At 43.8% G+C, this 19411-nt stretch overlaps 3 protein-coding genes across 4 annotated transcripts in view; all 3 read right to left on the bottom strand.

Annotated features, from left to right (window-relative positions):
* Window positions 1-609: 609 nt before the first annotated feature.
* Window positions 610-2107, bottom strand: rpl22l1 (ribosomal protein L22-like 1). Its single transcript, XM_018679176.2, has 4 exons — window positions 1953-2107; window positions 1273-1386; window positions 918-1039; window positions 610-829 (listed from the first exon to the last, which is right to left on the bottom strand). The coding sequence occupies exons 1-4, from the start codon at window positions 2025-2027 to the stop codon at window positions 685-687; spliced, it is 456 nt and encodes a 151-aa protein (XP_018534692.1). The 5' UTR covers window positions 2028-2107; the 3' UTR covers window positions 610-684.
* Window positions 2108-3714: 1607 nt separating this feature from the next.
* Window positions 3715-8961, bottom strand: eif5a (eukaryotic translation initiation factor 5A). Of its 2 annotated transcripts, none has more exons than XM_018679178.2 (5): window positions 8886-8961; window positions 7007-7194; window positions 6506-6610; window positions 4991-5122; window positions 3715-4903 (listed from the first exon to the last, which is right to left on the bottom strand). In XM_018679178.2, exons 2-5 carry the CDS (start codon window positions 7172-7174, stop codon window positions 4838-4840), a joined length of 471 nt encoding a protein of 156 aa, XP_018534694.1. In that variant the 5' UTR covers window positions 7175-7194; window positions 8886-8961; the 3' UTR covers window positions 3715-4837. The 2 variants fall into 2 exon arrangements, with proteins under 2 accessions (XP_018534694.1, XP_018534693.1); XM_018679177.2 differs by lacking the exon at window positions 8886-8961 and adding an exon at window positions 8798-8820.
* Window positions 8962-10082: 1121 nt separating this feature from the next.
* The window catches only part of tnikb (TRAF2 and NCK interacting kinase b), a 45037-nt gene continuing 35708 nt past the window's right edge, over window positions 10083-19411 (bottom strand). Inside the window, exons 27-32 of the mRNA XM_018679187.2 lie at window positions 18887-19021; window positions 18626-18726; window positions 17947-18096; window positions 16483-16642; window positions 13843-13982; window positions 10083-13339 (exon numbers count right to left, since the gene is read on the bottom strand). Of these exons, the coding sequence (XP_018534703.1) occupies window positions 13256-13339; window positions 13843-13982; window positions 16483-16642; window positions 17947-18096; window positions 18626-18726; window positions 18887-19021 (770 nt within the window). The 3' untranslated portion in view covers window positions 10083-13255. The remainder of the gene's footprint in view (window positions 13340-13842; window positions 13983-16482; window positions 16643-17946; window positions 18097-18625; window positions 18727-18886; window positions 19022-19411) is intronic.

Genomic DNA, 19411 nt, shown 5'->3' with positions numbered 1-19411 from the left:
GCTCAGTTTTTAAAACAACTGCAGAACTTAATAAACTGAGAGTAAATTATTCAGAGAGAAAAATGAGGTCAGGGTTGTGGTGAATGAACGTCCTGAGAAACACAAGTTTTCATCTGTAAAACAGGATTTTTATTTTTATTTATTTACATTTTATTCATATTTATTTATAGAAGAATAAGGAAAGGAAAAACTCTTTTATTTATCTCTTTATGATTTTACTCCCATCTACTTGAATCACTTGTGGTAATCTGTGGTTTCCAGAAGTCTTATCATCCACCACCTGACCTCACTGCACAGCTTCACTACCTGTCAGTTTATCTCTATACACACTGTATGGAAATCATGTGACACTGGTGTAACAGATTGGTGACAAAAAGTGAAGAAACAGAAAGACAATGCCCCAATCCACCAGACACGAGGAGACACCTGATGTGTTCGACAGCTCTCTCCACCTCCATCACCAAAACAAAGACACTTAATGCTGCTTTTTCCTTTCATTTGTCACCTGAAAAACTTCATATACCAGCATTAAGTGAGATGCCGTGAGTCGTGCTCTCTTCAGTTGTTTTTGTGGACACCAAAATAAAAATAAAAACAAAGACAGAACAGTTCTTTTTCCACATTTATTCTCTTGCCTCGCTCCAGCTGCCGACACAGACAGCTGTGGCGCCGTGCAGCCGCCGTTTACTCGTCTGCCTCCGACTCCTCGTCGTCCTGACTGATCTGGAAGTAACGCAGCTCGTACGTCTCCTTGTCCGACGCCACCACTCTGAGCCAGTCACGCAGGTTGTTCTTCTTCAGGTACTTCTTTGTCAGGTACTTCAGGTACCTGGGCAGAGAAAGTGTAATACAGTGAGTACTTTTCCAGCGTTGTGTTAAACATTCATGTGAAGCTCAGGATTTGAGTCTGGTCTCACCGTTTGGAGAACTGCTTCTCAGACGTGACGTTGATCTTGTTCTTCATGCGGCCGACCTGGACGATGTTACCCAGATTCCCCGTCTTGCCGTTGACCTTTATCCTCTCTTTGAGGAAGGTTTCCTATTGAACAGAGCATAGTGACGCACTAGGGAAGAGAACCCTAGTAAATTTGGAGCTAGGGAAGGGAGCCCTAGTCCAGACACAAGGTTAGCTGCTCGTAAAGATCACTAACCTTTTTAATAATCTCCTTATAGGACAGACAGGTCTCTAAATAATCATTATAGAAACGTTCCACAGGGTTTTTACCAAGCCTCTGTCACTTAAAGGATTCAACAACTGCTGTAAAGACTTACAAAGTTTGCAGAGTCCAGGATCCCGTCCTCCACAGGGTGGGTCAGGTCCAAGGTGAACTTCCATGAAGCTCCCTTTTTTGCTTTCTTGCCAACAGCTGGCCTCTTCTGTTTGATCTGCAATGTAAAACATGAGGATTAGAAATCATGATCTATTCAGTATCTCTTTATGGACAATTTCTTAAACTATTAAACATATTGTTCTGACAAAATAAGCATGAATCGTGTGAATCTGTGATCCCAGGAAATGCTCGCTTCTTTAATGGAGGATTATAAAACAATAGAGATATCTGTTAATAAAGTATCATTTTCTGGAGCTATTGTAGTGTTAGCTCATAAAAAGTTGTGCCGAATTGACCAGTTGACCTTCATCCACATGGATAATGACAGCAAATATCTAGTTTTACAGTTAAATACGAAAGAATTACTGTTTTTATATAAAACGCGTATTTTATCTATGGAGTCAAGTCGCCCGTCAGTCAAATGAATAGAACACGTGTAAGCAAGCGTCGAGCCGACGACGCGCTAATGCTATATCTCATAAAAACTCATTTAAGTTCACACACATAGTCGTTAAATTCAATGTTCTCTTTAATATTTTAGTTAAATAAACCGAAATACGCTTAAAAACGAAGAAATTAACAGGAAATTGAGTAAATTCGCTAGCAGCTAGCAGAACTCACCGGCGCCATGTTGAGAGCTCGGACGGGAAAGGGAGAAGCGGAGATGACGCAGGCGTGACGTAGTACGCGCTGCATGGAACGCCCTTGCCATATATGGCGACGCCAGTGTCACAGCAGAAATAAACATTTCCACACATAAATCTGGAAAATGGCTGGATTTAACGAGCTGTTTGCACATTGCTGGCACTGTAGAACTCCTATTTAACTCTGAGATGTTTTTCTTGGCTTTACTGCATCCACTTAACCTGCAATACCAACACTTACATTTAAATGTCACCACTCTTCAGCTAAGTTTTGTCTGTAAACAAAGCACTTTAGAGTTGAAGTTTGGCCTGTTGTTGTTTCAGCAGCTGTCTGGTCGGATGATGCAAGTCCTAAGGTCAACTACAGCTCAAACACACCCTGATAATAAACCTGCTGAGCCTGGTTAATCATTGGCGACCTCCTCACACACACACACACACACACACACACACACACCATCCCCGCTCTGCTCGGGCCTTCATACCAGCTGCATTCATTCAGCTGCATTTCTATGACCACACTGAGAGAAAATAAAATCCCTCCTGATGAGTCAGAGAAACCGTAGCAGGTCAGACGATACAGACAGAGAGAAAGGAAAAAAAACAACATGCATCCTTCTTTCCATTGTGCTGCCATGTGTGGCTCAGTGTGCAGATATGCAGGCGGGCACAAGTGAATGAATCATCTTCACATTAGAGACGTTCATTGCAGGGTGTGTCTGTTCGTCTGCGCTGCCATGGCTTCAAACACACACACACACCAGAGATGCTGTAGGAGGAAAAGTGCAGCAACTGAAGTGACTCTTTGAGCATCCATTTTGTTTGTCCTTCACTACTTTTATCTGCAGGAACAGAACCCAGGACCCAGAGTTTATCCTGCAACTGTTGATGGTTTCTTTTTCTTTTTCAGTAGTTTCTGTCGCTCATGTCACCTGGAGACTCCAACTATAAGTGTATGTTGCTTTTCCCCAAACTAAATCAGGTCTAAACAGTAAAATAACTTGATGTGAAGCTGTTTTAACAGATGATAAATCAGTGGAAACTGTTATTATTACAATATATACTCTATATGAAGCATCATGTTAGTGCTAATGTTATGTTTCTTTTCCTCCAGTGTAAACCTGCATTAAATCAGTTTCATCTGGCAGCTGATGTGAGAAAACCTTCACCACACGTTTCCTCTGGTTTTCTAGATTTTGCCCAGCGCCTTCTATTATATTTGTATATATTTGAGGAGTGTGGCAGGAAGCTTCAGTCCGTCTTTCTCTCTGTGAAAGAAGCCCAATTTCAGGTGACGTTTTCAACCACAACAGCAGCTAAACACCAGGGACAAAGACACAAAACTGCAGTGAATGATGTAGTTACCACTTTCTGTTAATTAATAATCAGTAAAAAGGAAACACTTGAATATTATGGGAAAATATCAATGACACTTTACCTCAAATGAAAAATCTAAAGTCAGGCTTTTGCTTTGTGTTTTTAACAGTAGAAAACAGGCTGATTTGGCAAAAAGGCGTGAGAGCTTTATAATTACAGGTAGTGTAGATTTAACCGCTGAGCTGATGACGTATGAATAAATCTTGAGCAGAACAAGTCTCCTCAGTTTTGAGCACACTAAACTACACAATAGATTTCATGTTTTTAGCACTGCACATCCACCCTCGTGTGTTCATAAGCTCTGAATGACGTCTTCACCTGACGACCAGCTTCATTCTAGAAACAAAACCAGACAGACATAGTTTGCAGTTTTTGTCCATTTGTTTCATCGTTTTATTTTTGCCATCTCCAGTCAGGTGACAAAGGCCTCGAGTGAACAAAAAGTTTGCAACTCTACCACCCTCCCCAACCCGATTGAGTCCCTCAAAAAGAAACACACACCTCACTGCAAACCGCCTCCCACATTTCGGAGGCCCACACCGCTTCACACTCACGCCTCTCAAAACAAAATACTCCTTTAGCACTGGGGGGATGGCCGGGGCGAGCCGGAGGGGGGCGAGCCCTCGGCTGCCCCGGTGAACGAGAGGTGTGAGCGCACAGGACCCTCACGCCCCTCAAACTTCTACACAGACAAGAGACTGGCATCACGAGGGTAAATCACTGAAGTTTGTTTCTGTTCTTGGAGGGGGGGGAAGAGAGAGAAAAAAATAAACACTTCTCTTTTCTTGGTTTTAGAGCTTTGACATGCTGGAGTGGACCTCAAGTGCTCTTAAGTGCTAGCCAGCATCAATCCCAGCGATTAGAAGAAAAAAAAAAAAAAACGGACCTTGTCGCACCCAATACACTCAGGAACCAGAGCATAGGCCATGCTGGAAAGCGGTATGGCTGCTAGAGGGACAACCTAAACCAGAATTTAGTATCTACAGGGGCAACCCTCCCTCCCACTGCTTTAACAACTGAAAAAACTGCCGCCCTCCCCCTCCCTTCCCTCTAAAAGGCTTTAGACCTGCTATATTCAATCTAAAGAATATAAAAAAATAATCATACAAAAGCTGAATCCCGTTGTTATTTAAACATTCAGGAATGTGAGTGGCAAAACCAACACGTTGAAGGCAAAAATAAGCAGGAATGAGCAACTGATCATTATTTTTGAAGTTGTTTTATATAAAGTAGATTGTTACCAAACAAAACCTCAGTGATCAGGCAGAGGACCACGCAGCAAGCTGCAGTGGAACATTCCCAACAGCAATGGAAAAGAGAAACGAAAAGAGGGGAGAAAATAAAAAGATCAATGATGAAGAGAAAAATCACAACAGAATGATTGAGGTTGTCTGTGAAGGCCGACGCTTTGGTGACAGAACCAATGAGAATGCAAGAGACTGGTTGTGGGTGGTGCTTGTTGCCTGGGCAGCAAAGTCCGTCTCCCTATTTGCTGGTCAAAACCTTGGTAGCGATAGCACATTCCTCCCCCATGGCAGAAATCACGGTGACCTGCGGAGGAAACGTCAGAGTCAGTCATCTTCACATTTTTATACATTTGAGACGCGAAGCTAAGAATTCTAAAAGCCCTGAACTCACCAGGAAGTCTTCACCCGCCTCAAACTTTGCCTCGATTTCCTTGCCGACTTCGTTTTCAGGGACACGCAGGTCCTCCCTGACGTCGCCGTTGTCGGACATCAAGGACATGTAGTTTTCAGAGATGTTGACCAGCTGGGAAGGTGAAGACACAATCAGAAAACCAGATAAGTCGTCCTCCAGTGTTAGACCTCAAACCTGTTCAGTTCTCATGTCATGTTTTCCAAAAATGTCAAACCCTGATAACTGCAGCGTAACCCTGTCAGATATTTCCTCTGGTCCATGGTCCCCTAATGTCTCTTCTGTTGTGCAGTAAACACTAAATTATTACACGTCAATGTGGTGCTGCCATTACTAAAGCAAGAGATCGAAAGCTGGTGAGACAGGCTGAGAGATTTTACAAGGACAGGCGAGAATGTGACGATGAGCAGTGAAAATAAGTCGGACTGCAGCTGGAGGAAGTTACACAGCTGAACAACTTGACTAATGCTCACTTTAATTCAGCTCTGTCCAGAAGCTCTGCTTTTTTAAAGAGTAGAACATTCTGTGTTTATGAGCGTCTGAGGTTTCGATGCCAGTCTTGGTCAGGCTAATTTCACGCAGGAGTGTGTGGTTTTGCTGAAGTGAAACGAGCTCAGCCTCGTGTGTACTGGCTGCTTTAACAGACTTTACACTAAGCACTTTCAGCAGATATTAAGAAATTGCTCACTTCCTGATGCTTAGCCACTCCTTCCACTTAATGTCACCTCACTTGTCCTGTGTTTACTACACAACATCCATCTCTCATAAGGCTCTGAGACAGCTGTTTTCACTGGTAATAGATGACAATTATTATTGATTTTGTGTTTGTGTTTAATGGCTAACAAAGAAAAACAACAATTCTTATGATTTTAGTCATTTTTTAAGTTTCATTCTTCTGTTTTGTTTCACTGTAAACCAGATCTGAGTTTTAGTCTGACATTTTAAAAACCAAACCACTGATTCATTGAGGAAATCATCAACAGATGAACAGTGAAAATAGATGCATACCTAGTTAGAGGAAACCTGACATACAGCGGTTTCTAATGTCAAGAGACCTGAGACTAAATATTGAGCCAAACAGACCACACACTCCAACAAATAAACTACCAGTTCTGTGTATTTTGTGGTTAACACTGATACAGTATCATAGATAAGATGACTAATAAATGTACCTATTCAGATTAACTGGCACATGTTCTGCTTTAAGTAAATTCTTAGCACAAAACTCTCACTTTATCTTCTGATAGCAATATTTAGTCATAACTTCTACAGCGGAAATACGTCCACAAGACATTAACAAGTGGATATTAAATCAGCTTTAGAGATTTTTTTCATTCCCAACATCCTCAAGTTGAATTTTAGGGCTCAACATAACTGTGACCCGAGCGTTGCAGCGGTCACATGTTGTTTCTAATTAAGTTATGCATTCTTTAAGTTTGACTGCTGTGACACTGGGGTGGTAGAAAGTTCCAGAGATGTTTTGGATCGATGGCGTACCTGGTAGTCTAGCCTCTTGATGTCAGGGACATCCATGTTGTGGGTGGAGGGGCACATATCTTCATACTTCTTGTTGGTGAAGATGTCGATACCAACCAGGTTAACCTGCAGAGGAACGTTTAGTTTACTACCAAAGTGATGTCAACCATTTAACCTGTCAGAGGAAATCTGTGCAGAGCGCGTCATTCCATCACCAAATATCTGATGACAACTTTGGCATTTTACAGGCAGAATACTCATTTTTCCATTTGCTGAGACCAAACTACACAGGAGGCCATAGTACATGTGGGAGCACCCTGGTGTTTAAAGAAAAAGATAAGGAGACCGTGCACTACCAGAGCCAACACTTCAGACTACGTGGATCAGACTTGTTTGAAATCTGATCCTGGAGATCTGAGCTGTGCCTCTTCGCCCTAAACTCCATTTAAAACTGTGCACTGCCACGTACAACAGCTCTCAGTTTAAAGAGGCTTTACAGCCACACTTTAAGTATAATTTTACCTTAGCATGCCCGTGCTTGCCGGTCTTGGAGGTGGACATCTCCACGATTTTGCAAGGACGTCCCTTCAGCACCACATAGCCGTTCTTACGCAGGGCAGAGCACTGCATGGGGTAGGTGGCGGAGGCGCCAGACTCGCCAGTCTGGAAGTCACAATCGGGATCTGCCATGGTGCGATGGGTCAGGGGCGCTGTGGAAGACATTGACGGGTTAATTACCTTACTGTCAAACACTGAAGGGTTTTAATTAGCATCACCCTGAGCACTAAGGATCAAATGCTGAAGTCAAGACAAAATATTTCTTGTTTTGCTGCAGCATCCTGATTTTTAAAGTGGCTTACTGAGCCTTTTTAAGTGAAACTCTTGGCTCATTTTTTTTATTTTACACCTACAGACAAAGAATAGATTTCACAAAGAAATGAGGCCCCTGACGTCTCATTGGTTTTGGTCTTTTCTTCAGCTGGAAATTAAACCACCACCTGTCTAATCCTTTAATTGGCCTTTACAGGTAAGCCATTTGTGGCTAGCTAGCTACACAAACTAGTGTACATGACAGTGCAGAATGCATTAAGAAATGTGACAAAGACCAACTAATTCGACTTTGAATAAATCAGTAACATTCTGCAAGTCAGATTCCCCAATCCCCAATTTTTGGGACTTCTGTTGCTAGGAAACATGCAGTACAAAAGTTGTCACGTAATGGCCCCACGAAAATAACCAATCTAAGTTGTTAATTTGGCTAAAACTTGGTGTGTTAAATAACAGTCTGGGCCCTGTCCCTGGCTTCGCTCGGGACTGCAGCAGCCTTTCCAGGGCCCCACTGTGCGCTGCCTCGTTAATCGATATCGCGAGATCTCAGGAAATAAGTGTCATCCTTCCGATGTGTCCCGCAGTTGAATTAAATTATGAAAAAAAAAAAAAATATTGTAAAATATTGAACACAAACTCTGAAGCGACACCGAAACGTGACAGCATGGATAAATATCCCGGCTCAACACGAGGCTGGACGGCTGCGCCACTAATCTGTTAGCAAACATTAACTTCACAGCCCATTAAAACTCACATTAGCTATTGGACTGACACAATACACGACAGCACCTCTGAGATTATTAATTCAACATTAATTCAATTAGGGGCGTTAAAATTAATAATTAGAGCTAGATTTAAAACATTAGCACAGGATTTAACAAGTTAAACGGCCTGGAGTTTACAAGTGCAGCAGCGCCAGATAACGGTAGAAAACCAGCTAACAATTACGCTAAACACGCCGTGATTAGCTTAAATTATCTCCGGGTTTCGGTTCAATTCATTCGTTTTAACTCAACTTTTTTGGGTGGGATAAGCTAACTGTGCGGGGAGGTTTACGAGCGGCCAACGTGTGTCGTTCCTTCACGAACAGCGAGTACCGTTATCCGATTGTGCTAGCTAACGCGATGCTAAAGCGGCTAGTCACGCTAGCACGTCCATTCAGCTCCGTCCAAATAAAAGCAGGAGATCGGACGCTCGGTCGACAGCACCGGTCGTGTTTGCCGTTATTAAGCGTTAACGATGAAGATTAAACCGTCGGAGGAGGTGAAGAACGCGGGAAAAGCGCGGACATTAGCGCGGAGAATGACAGGCGACTTCCACGGACCGCGCCGCTGCAGGCCGCATGTCCCTTTGATTCAGCCTGGTAACGTTAGCTCGAACACGGACACCCACACCCTGCCCGTGCCCTGCCACCGATTACAACCGCCGAGAAAATACATAACTACTTCCACGGCTTCCCGAACCGCTCCACGACTACTTTAGTACCTCTGAATCCGTTAAGAGTTCACTTAAAAAGCAGTTAAGTCCTCCGTTTATCCCCCCAAGGCAGAAACACGCGCCATGCCACACTTACCTTCCAAGAAAAAGAGGACCGAGAGTGCGCACGCGCGGCCAACTTTACTGCAGCATCCGTAGAGGAAGGGGGGAGGGGGAGTGGAGGAGAGGGAGGGGGCGGTGTTTATGTGTTCCGGTGGCAGCCTGGCAGAAAGGGTTGCCAGGTCTGAGGCAAACCTGGCAACCCGGGAGAGCACCGTTTCCTAAATACGGGGCGTCCGGAGGGTTTCAGGGCGGGCAGGAGGCGTCTTTTTGGGTCTCGAGAACGAGCTGGAGCGTCCACACCACCTTTTACACCATTATCACCCTTATTATCACCATTTAATGAGTATGAATTGTTGTACAAATATACGTAAAAGTAAAAATAAGTAAAAGTATCAATACCACAGCTAACGCAGTACAAACTTAACTTTCTACCTCCACTTCACTACATTTCACCTGGAAATATTCACCGTTTTACTCCACTAGTTATTTTACAAACATATGAAGATAAATAAAATATGATGCTTCATTATGAATTAAACTACCTGACAACTACAGCTGGATTATTAGTCAACTGAAAGAAAATCATTTATGTGAAATGCACATTTCATAGTTCCAGCTTCATGTGATTTAATTATAATAATTTTATAGTCTGGGCTGTTGGATGGACCAAATGATTAAACAAACAATTATTCAACCAATCATCCATTATGAACTTTGCAGCCTGATATAAAATCATTAAAACTAACCCAATTCAACAAATAACAGCAAAGTCCTAATTCTACATTAATGAATCAGTGATAAGATATAATAATTAATAGTATATTAGTATTTTTATTTCAGTAAAAGATCTAAATACTTCTTCTACTGCTCACAAAATATAATCACAGTATCAAAAAGAAACAGCAACATGGTCCCTGCCACTGTTATAGTCTATATTTGGGCACAACTAACATTTATTTTCATTATCAGTCAATCTGCAGACCAACCACTGATGTATAAGTGTTTGTTTTGTATAATATTTACCTGTAAATCTCCTCTTTTGGGTGTTGCTGGATGGAATATTTATAAAATACAACATATATACTTTGTCAGAGAATGTTGTCAGACACTTAGAAAGACAACCTGAGCCCGTCAGTGGTAAAAACAAGAACTTTGGTGGACGTACTTTGACCTCATGGTTTAATAATGTGGTCGTAAAGTTCAGAGGTGAAGAAAGAGAGCGGAGCAGATGTTGTTGCTGTACAAGGAGAGGACATTTATTGTACAATTTCCAATATCACAGATGTGTGTTACCAGATTGAGGTTGTCTTTTGACTGATTCCAGTGATTCAGACGAGGTGAAAACATACACTCACATGCATGTCACACACCTGTGCACACACCTGCTCACCTATGCACTCACTCACACACACACACTCACAGGCTGACAGCCGTACATACGTTCACAGTCTTGATACGTACAAAAATTGAAATACAAATACAAATAATACCACAATAAAAACATTGTATTTTTTTTAGAAATTCTTATAGCTATGTTCTCTATTCTGTAGAAAGACAGCTAAGCTTTAATAAGTGAACGTTATTTTTTTGTCTTTCTCTAAAATGATCAGTAAGATATCATCATAACGAAAATTCTTACAGTATATATATCTTTTTATCTAAGGTTTCTCAAACTGACCCTGCCTCCTGACCTTTATTCACAGGGTGTCGATTAACGTGAACATCCTGCACATGTAAAAGGCTTCAGCTGGCCTTAAAGCGGCATCGCTTACACCTATCGCATCCTTTAAGATCAATGAACGAATAAAGAATATCAAGTAAAAGATGAAGCACTTTTCCTCTCTCGTAGCCTGATCACAATCTCTGACTTAACTGTCAACCCCCCAAATACAGAAAATGGCATTCAAAGTGACTCTAAGCTCCGTCCTGCTCGCTCTTCACAAGCTGCTCTGGGTTTGAGCTTTAAAAAAATGCCTAAAATGTCAATTTAATGGAGAATGTGAAGTTATCCAGTGACTTATCTGACTGTTACTTATAGGATAAAAGCCCAGGTGCTAAAGAAATTTCAAATCTTTCAATGTACAGCTCAGAGTTGTGAGAAAAATGCTTCAGGGCTCATGTAGAAAGTTTTCTCTCTCGTCGTCCTGCTCCTACAGTCAGACCTGCCAGTGTATTGCCTTAAACTTACAATTCATAACAAGTGACGACAGGTAAAACATGTATGTCACCATGCAAAATGCACAACTAAATAAACAGTGATGAACTACAGAGAAAAAGAGTAAAAACTCGGAGTGTTAACCCAAATCAAACGTGTGTGTGTAAGTCCTCGCTCGGCTCGTTGGGTCAGAAAAACCTCCCATCTGAGAGAAACTACAAGAACGGACAGATTTTACAGAGGTATGGCGGAAAATAAAAAGCAAGACTGTTATTTTTTTCTTCAGTCTTCTCACCTGTTTTGCGTAGTCGTCTGTCCTTAACATTAAAGTGAGTATTTACACAAGTGCAGTGCACACAGAACAGTAAAAGGTGGAGAGAACAAAGGGCAGCAAAAGTAAAAACTTCCAGAGGTTGGCATCTACTCTACGGCCAAGTTCTTCTTGTGAGAAATGATGTGGAGATTTTTGTTATTGTGTTGCTGTTGCAGCAATAATACAATATCTACAACCTGCCTTTGCCTTTCCAGGACACCGTAGCCACAGTAGCTGAACCCGACTGTGCAGCAAGCACAATGACAAGAGTAAAATGTCTCATTTCCCCCGTGACACTAACGGCTTGTGTGTAGCATTTTTCTCTCCTAATGGGGAAGAGACATACGGGGTGTTTCAGCAGCAGCACTCGAAATGAGTGTTCACACTGTGAGCAACACCGTCATCAAGTCACAGCAGGTCCGTTCGTTTCCTACAGAGCAGCGATTGGGTGGGGGCGGCGAGCATGTCGGCCACGGCTGAACGCTTCAAGGTCAGCACATTTCGGCTCCCTCTGATGTATTTTTGCTTTGTGACATAAAACATCTGACATCTGGAGCGAGGAGGCCATCTTTGAGTTTTTGCTACAGGATGTTAGTCCAGAAAACATCAGCTGAGATTCAAGCAGCATCACACTCTGAGTTTGACGTTTGGCTTTTGGCTCAGAGCAGTTAAAGGTTGGTTCAGACTTCTTCCACACTGAGCCAGGTTATTTTGAAATCATCACAGCGGCGTCATCATCTCTGCTCACAATTAAACGCCTGAATAGTAGGAAACCGGGAGTCTCTTCTTAAGGTGCGATAACAACTGTATGTCACACTGCGTCAGGTGAGTCTAATAAACCTGCGTCAGGCTGAGAGATATCAGTTTTGAGGCTTGACAAATGTCTGAACAAGTCGTCAGCTCACACCTCATTCTTAAACATCGACAAACTTCCCAGTTATAGATATGTTTTTAGGAGCAACATTAAACTGGATCGTCAGCATATTTTGGCTCGTAGCAGCAGATCCTGTTTTAAGACAGATCTTTGGCCAACAAAGCTCTAACTCAGCTGCTGGTCTCGGTGGGTGAGATCTGGGACCATTGTTCTGGACTGACAACCAAAGAATTCACCAGGTTTCTCTCTCATGATTGTCATCATTTTTTGTCCGTCCACAGCGCAGCAGCTGGTTAGAGTTTATTCATTTATCCACTTGGGAAAAACACTGACTCAGCGTGGAGACTAGCTCAAATCGGAGGGAAACACTCGACGTGAGTTGCCTGCAGAGTGATTCTGATTCAGCACTGAGAGACTCACTGTTGCATCCATCCACTAACCTCAAGTTTTCCTCCTCTACTGATGCTACCTTAATATCCAGCACTATAACAACACAGCGCAGTGAGATGTCTGATTCGCAGCCACAACACACCTGCATCACCACTGACAGAGCAGAGCCACAGATCTACCACTCGCCGTGTGAACACCCTGTAAGAAAATCAGTGATGTGCTACACAAAGAACTTCTCCACAGCTCCCCATTCAGTCGCATGGGAAGGTCAAAGGCTACTCAGGCATGATGTCAGCGTCCTTTAAAGTCTCAAGAACAACCATCATCCCGGTCGAACAGTCCACAGGGAGGGTGAAGGTGTTGTCCACTGACAGTATGTTGAGTTACCTTTGCTCAGCAGGCAGTGACGCCTTCCACAAGGTCTGCAGCGCCCCCTACAGTTAAAGGATATCTATACTGGGGGAGCACACTCCTGTGGTTTGCTCAATCGTCTGTTCAGCAGCTTGTTGTTTATCCTCCACAAACACACACACATATATACACACACACACACACACACACACACACACACACGCAAATCGTCCTCATGTCACCCCTCCGTCCGTCTCTCCTGGTGGCGGGCGACGTTCAGAGAGAAGAGGAGGAGGGATGTCGGCTGAAGAAGGGGAGGGGTTACCAGTTCATCATGGAGCTTCTGTTGAGGGTCATGAAGAAGACTTGGCTGCTGCCTCCAGAGCGCACCGAGGCGAAGAAAACCTGCAGGGACGAGACGTGTGGAGACGACAGCGTTAGCTTAAAGCAATCAAGTGTGGTCGAGCCACAGTGTCAGAGGAATATGTCAGAAGAAGTTTTGTTGTTGTAATGACGTGTAGCGAAGCTGGAATCGTGGGAAGGTCGCACATATTTATGAAATTAGTTTCCTCTGTGGGGTGTCTGAGCTCTGACTGTGAGGAGCTCGGAGCAGATCCACTGCTCCTTTGTGTCGAAAGGAGCCAGTTGAGGTGGTTCTGGCCTCCTGGGCGCCTCACGCTGGAGGTTTTCTGGGCATGTCCGACCAGGAGGAGACCCCAGGGTAAACCCAGAACTCTGCGGAGGGAGTTCATGTCCTCTCAGACCTGGGAACACCCAGTAGGGACTAAGAAGAGGGACTTCTGGAATACCCTGCTCAGCCTGCTGCCTCCAAGACCCGAGCCCGGAAAAGCAGAAGAAAATGGACGTATGGAGCAGGTTGAGGGAAAATGGTCTGTTTCCAGACTCACCTTGTCGTTCCTCTCCGACAGGAACTTCAGTCGCTGAGCTCGCTTGTGCATGAAAACTCCGTCGAGGTGTCCCGTCTCCACGGAGCGGATCTCAATGGCCTTCTCTCCCCAGCCCATGATCTGGTTGGAGTGGATGTAGGCTGCAGGGGTGGGAGAGGGTAACCACACACACACACACACACACACACACACACACACACACACACACACAGACAGAGGGGGATTGGACAGGAGAAGACTCAGCACCTGTCTCACACCCAAGCCAGTCACACCTCGAGGCCTCCTCCGCCTCGCCTCCGGGAGGAAATTATTGCAGCAGTTTCTGAGTGATTTCAACAGCGATCACGAAGCTTGGTGTCAGGAAAGACGCTGTCAAAGCAACAGGTAATGGAGGACAACGTACACGGCTGCTTGCTGGGTTTCCACTGATTTTGATGGATTGATATCGGTATGTGATTTAAATGATTCATTTGAGCGTCACTGACTGAGGCTGGTGGTCTGAGCTGCAGCGGAAGATAAAGCTGCATGTGTGCGACACAGATCAGAAAGCAGAGAAGCTGCTATCTGCTGAGAATAAGACCAGGAGAGGGTCTTCTGTACTTTTAGGACCTGGAAACTTGTGCTGTCTCATGGGCAAGACCACAGACTGTTGAGCCAATCAGTTCTGGAGGGTGGAGGCCATCACGTTTTGGCACTCTATGGAAATTAAACTGATCACACCACATATTACGATAAATAAAGTCCAGTTGTTTTCTAAATATCTATATAGTCACTCTTCTTGCTTATTAGGAATAGTTAGACATGGACTCAGTGATGGCCTCGTCCTCCTGCTTGCTCTGGGAGTTCAGTTTCAAGTCTCTTCAGGTGCTCGTACCCCGGTACACCTGCTTGCGTGTCTATGTTTTTGCTTTTTATTTTCGTAGGAAAAATCTGATCCCACCTGCCGAGGACGGGGATCAACCAGCAGCTCGTCATTACAGCGTGTGTGCAGAATACAATGCTACGATGCAGGTTTTTTTTTTTTCTTTCTTTCTCGTCTGGGAGCTGGTGGGGGGGAGGGGGGGCTGAGGCCGGGCTTGGCTGTGAGAAACTCTGGTCTGACAGTAAAATACAAACAAACACGTTAACAGGAGATGATGTCCCACACGCAAAACACAAACACATAACCACCAGTGCTTCAGGACGGAGACCAGCAGTCAAACATACAAGTTTAATCAATCAGGATACTGTACACTGACATCTGAGAATCAGAGAGTGGAGGCCGAATGGAAAAACATAGAGGATTTGATTGACTCGGATCACGAGATCCAAGATCCATCCTTGATGTGCTCGGCTCTGCTCAACTCAGCCGTGTCCTGTTTCCCCTTCATGTGGTTTGACTGAGTGCACTAATAAATAATAGATTGATTTTGATGCACTGCGATCTAACGCAGAGCTCTCATCTCGCTCTGGAACCTCACAAACATTTTGTTCGCTCTGAGTTGTTTCAGAGCTCACGCAATCAAGGATGAAAGTAAGAATGGATGAGAGATTCGTTTTTAGAAAATATTTCACAGTCAACACTCGCACAGAACAAGAAGACAACACAAACAACACACGAGCATTTCCCCCATCACTATTCAAAGATATGCTGGATATGAAAGAGGAGAGCGTCCACGCTGAGAGAGTCTGTGTGTAGCTGTAGTGGGGGAGAGGGTGGAGGTAATGCTCTGTGGGACGTGTTGTTATCATGCATCAGATGAACGTTCAACACTTGACATTAAAGGGATACGGTGAGTTTTTGGGTCGTTATACCTCCAGTCAACTTATCTGTTAAGTGATGAGAATACTGACACCGAAACCCTTCATGTGCCTCCGGTAGATCATCATGGTCGAGTGCTACCACCTTAGCAAACAGTAGGTTGAGTAATGCTAGCACAACCCAAAGATATAAATCTATAGATTCCAGCTTGTAACTACGATTGTGAGCTTCTGGCATCTAGGCTGCTAGGAAAGGACTTTTAAATATTTTTTCAATCAATTTCCTCCTGGATGTGGTGCATTAATAGGTGAACAGAGGTAGCTGCAACATTCATTGATTATTAAGTGTTAACTTTCAGCTATATTTCCCTTTTATGTGCCTTTATATAGACATGTATAACCCTGTGAAGAGCTGCTATAGAAGTGAGACATGCCAAAAAATATATATTAAATATTGTTATTAATTAATATACTCTTGATTTTCAGGCACACATCAGTCTCTGTCACATCCACCAGCCATTTATTCTTTCCACTTTCACTCATTCAAGAGAATAAAGTGTTAGCATGATGCAGTGAAAGGTATGGATCAGCGACATGTGGATGTTTTGGCGTCTGTACTGTATGTTCTCATCATTTATAATAAAGTTGAGCTGTCGGTTATTTAATTTCCCAAAAACCTGTGGTATTCCTTTAAGCAGTCATGAGAACAGGTGAGACTACAGTCTTGGCTTCTTGTTTAAAGGTGTGACTGAGAGGAAAAGGCAGGAGGAGAGAGAGGAGTGTTGCTTTGAACGGAGAAGGGGTGTGGTAGATAGTGAGGGTGAAAGATGATCTGCTGAGACCGCCTATAGAGGTCAGAGGTCAGGGGTCAGGGAGAAGCGAGCTGATTGGTTGACGTACCGACGGAGGTGGGCATCTCGCCCCACTGCAGCACCACGTCTTTGGTGATGCGTCCGTAGGTGTTGACGTAGACGCCCTCGTCCTCGTAGCACAGCAGCATCTCCATGCCATCCGTCTTGGGCAGAACCACGATGGCGTGCGGGGTCACCTGACCCTGAATCTGCCGGGGCGACACACGGGAGGGGGGTTGGAGGGGGTGGGGGCAGGGGGTTAGGAGCTGGCGTGAGCCTACGGGGGCTCTGGACCCCCCCAGTCCACCCTTAACCCCTCCTTCCCCACCCTGAGAGAGAAGAAACTGCTGCAACAATAGAGTCTCCCGCTCCTCAGCCACGCAATCGCCATGGAAACAGACATGAGCACAGCGTGATTCATGACTGCCAAAAGCAATGTGAGGCGGTTGCTGTGGTTACCGTCTCCTTCCCCCGTCCATCTCTTGACTGTAACCAGACCAGGGTTAGAGGAGGACACTGATTCACCCACTCCATCGCTCATTCATTCACTCACTGAGTCACTCGCTCATCCTGCTCTTCGTTCAATCACTCGTTAATTCTCTCATGACCTCGGCTCAGCTCTTCACTCACACACTCGTGATTACACGTTACACTACAAATACTTTGGACATTATTTCTCTGGAGCGGGATCCAGGTTCGGCACCGGACACGATTCAAACCGGACAAACCCACCATAACCTCAGATCTTCCAAACAGTCCTCTAACACTCAGCTGTTTGGTTGGACGAATCACCCTCATTTCTTCAAGCCTTTGAATTTTTACTTTGGGTATTAAGATTCCCTCAGGATTGATCCAAAGACCTCAGAGCTCCAGAAAAGTTCCATTATTCCTTGAGAAAGAGCCAAAAGCTCCAAATTGGTCTCAGGTTGTTCTGAAGTTTTGAAGTCTTGTGTTCAACCCTCAGACTCTGCTCTCAAGTCCAACACCTAAAGTAAACACGCAAAAGTTCGAACAAAAATCTTTTTACAACTAGCTCAGGGTGTTAGAGGAGTGTTCGGACCTTTTGAGGACGTGGGTTTGATCCTTATCAGGCTCACTGAATTTTAAAGTCCAACAACCAAAGACTAAAATGCTTTAAGAACCACAGCTCAGATCTGTCTCAAGTTTTAAGTTTTTGGGTTTAATCCTTGGTGGATTTTTAAGTCCAAGAGCCACATTAAAGATTTAAGGACTCTAAGAAATGGAGGTCAAGTGTCTCCAACCAAATGCTTGGAAGTTCTGAGGATGTGGGTTCAATGCTTTGGAGGCTCAGTGAGTTTTGAAGTCCAAACCCAAAGCGTTTGGAGAGAAGCTCCCGGGTTCGTTTGTGACCATAAAGTGCCAGTTGGTGCAGCGTTGGTTCAAACTGAAGTGTTTTTGGGACCTGGAGCATCTTGTATGTCTGTTTTGAGAGGTCGGCTAAGACTGTTATTACCACTGTTATATCTGCACACACACACACACACACACTTACATGTGAGGGGATATAGATGTCATAGGGGTTGCCAGAGTCCACATCGATGACGTGAAAGCCCACGCTGGAGCCGTAGATGACTTTTAACCTCTGTCCTTCCTCCACGGTCAGATCAACCAGCAGGGGGCGATGCTGCAGGTCAGTGAACGACTGACAGACCGAGAGGAAGAGAAGAAGGCGTTAATTAAACATCTGAGGTACGAGGAGGAAAAGAAAATATGTTTGCAGCTTAAAAATCCTTCAACTGGACAAGGGCAATTACCTCTATATGGCAGGAAACAATACAATATAGTATTTCAGTTTTCTAAAGACTGAAAAGATTTAGTCTCTATGGAGGTGAAAAGTATCCTTGTTTAAAAAAATCAATGTCTTATCAATCTGTCTTATCTGTTTCCAGTCCTCTACAATTCATGTCTTATTTTGAAGTTCTGAAACTCAATTGTTGTGAGAAGTTGATTTGTAACTGAAATGACTTTTGCAATTTATGAATGAATTGTCTGTCATTGACTTTTTGATTTTCTGTGGAAGGTTTTCTCTTTATTTAATATCTCAGTGAGGTTTTAGGAGAAACACATAAATAAATCAACATCATGCTGCTCACATGTTCTCAAACACAAAGAGGTTTTTCATCCACTTTCACCGACCTCTAACACCTCAGGCACATCCTGACGCCTCTTACCTTGAAGGCCATAAACTTGTGGTAAGGTTTAGGCGCCCAGGCGTAGATCTCCACTGAGTTCTTCAGGGCAATCACCAGGAATTTAATCCTCTCGTACTTCACTGCAGAACAAAGCAAAAACAAGTCAGATATGTGGCGAACATAAGCCATCGTGTGCATAAACTGTTCAAAAAGCTGCTTGTTTTGGAAACTTTACATCTGGTAATGGAAGAAAACATGGAAATCGAGGCCCAAACTTCACGTCTGCACTTGTTTTCTTACCGACTTTGTAATGCACGCAGCCCTCCAGGTCTCCAACGGTGATCCATCCCTGTTTCTTTTCCACTTCAGGGTCGTTGTGTAATATCCTGTTCCTGAGCCAGGACAGGTAGTAAACACGCAGCTTGTTCTTCTTCCCTGGTTTTGGAGGAAAAAAAAACAAGGAAACTGTGTGACTTATTGTTGTTGAGCCTCATTTCTAAGCCATCAAAGTCAGATCTGATGATTGAGTGCTTTCTTTATGAAGAGAAAAATCAAGTCTGGTAAAAATAGAAACATCTTCGTCACACTCAGCGTCTTGTTTTGTTTTCTATCTGTTCTCCAAACCAGCGGGGGAGCACTGGAGAATTAGAGACACGACTGTAACCAAAGGGAAAAAGGAAACACTGAAGATGAAAACAATAAAAAAGCCTCAAATGTGAGCTCAACAAAAACAGCTGAGGGAAGCTGAGGATTTAGATTTAGAAGAGGAAAAGAGCCAGAAAGAAGAAGGGAAGGTTTTCAACATGGTGGCAGCTGAAACAGAAA

This window comes from Lates calcarifer, linkage group LG24 (genome assembly GCF_001640805.2).
Source record: "Lates calcarifer isolate ASB-BC8 linkage group LG24, TLL_Latcal_v3, whole genome shotgun sequence".
Classification (NCBI taxonomy): Eukaryota; Metazoa; Chordata; class Actinopteri; family Centropomidae; genus Lates; species Lates calcarifer.
This window is presented reverse-complemented; position numbering and strand designations above follow the sequence as displayed.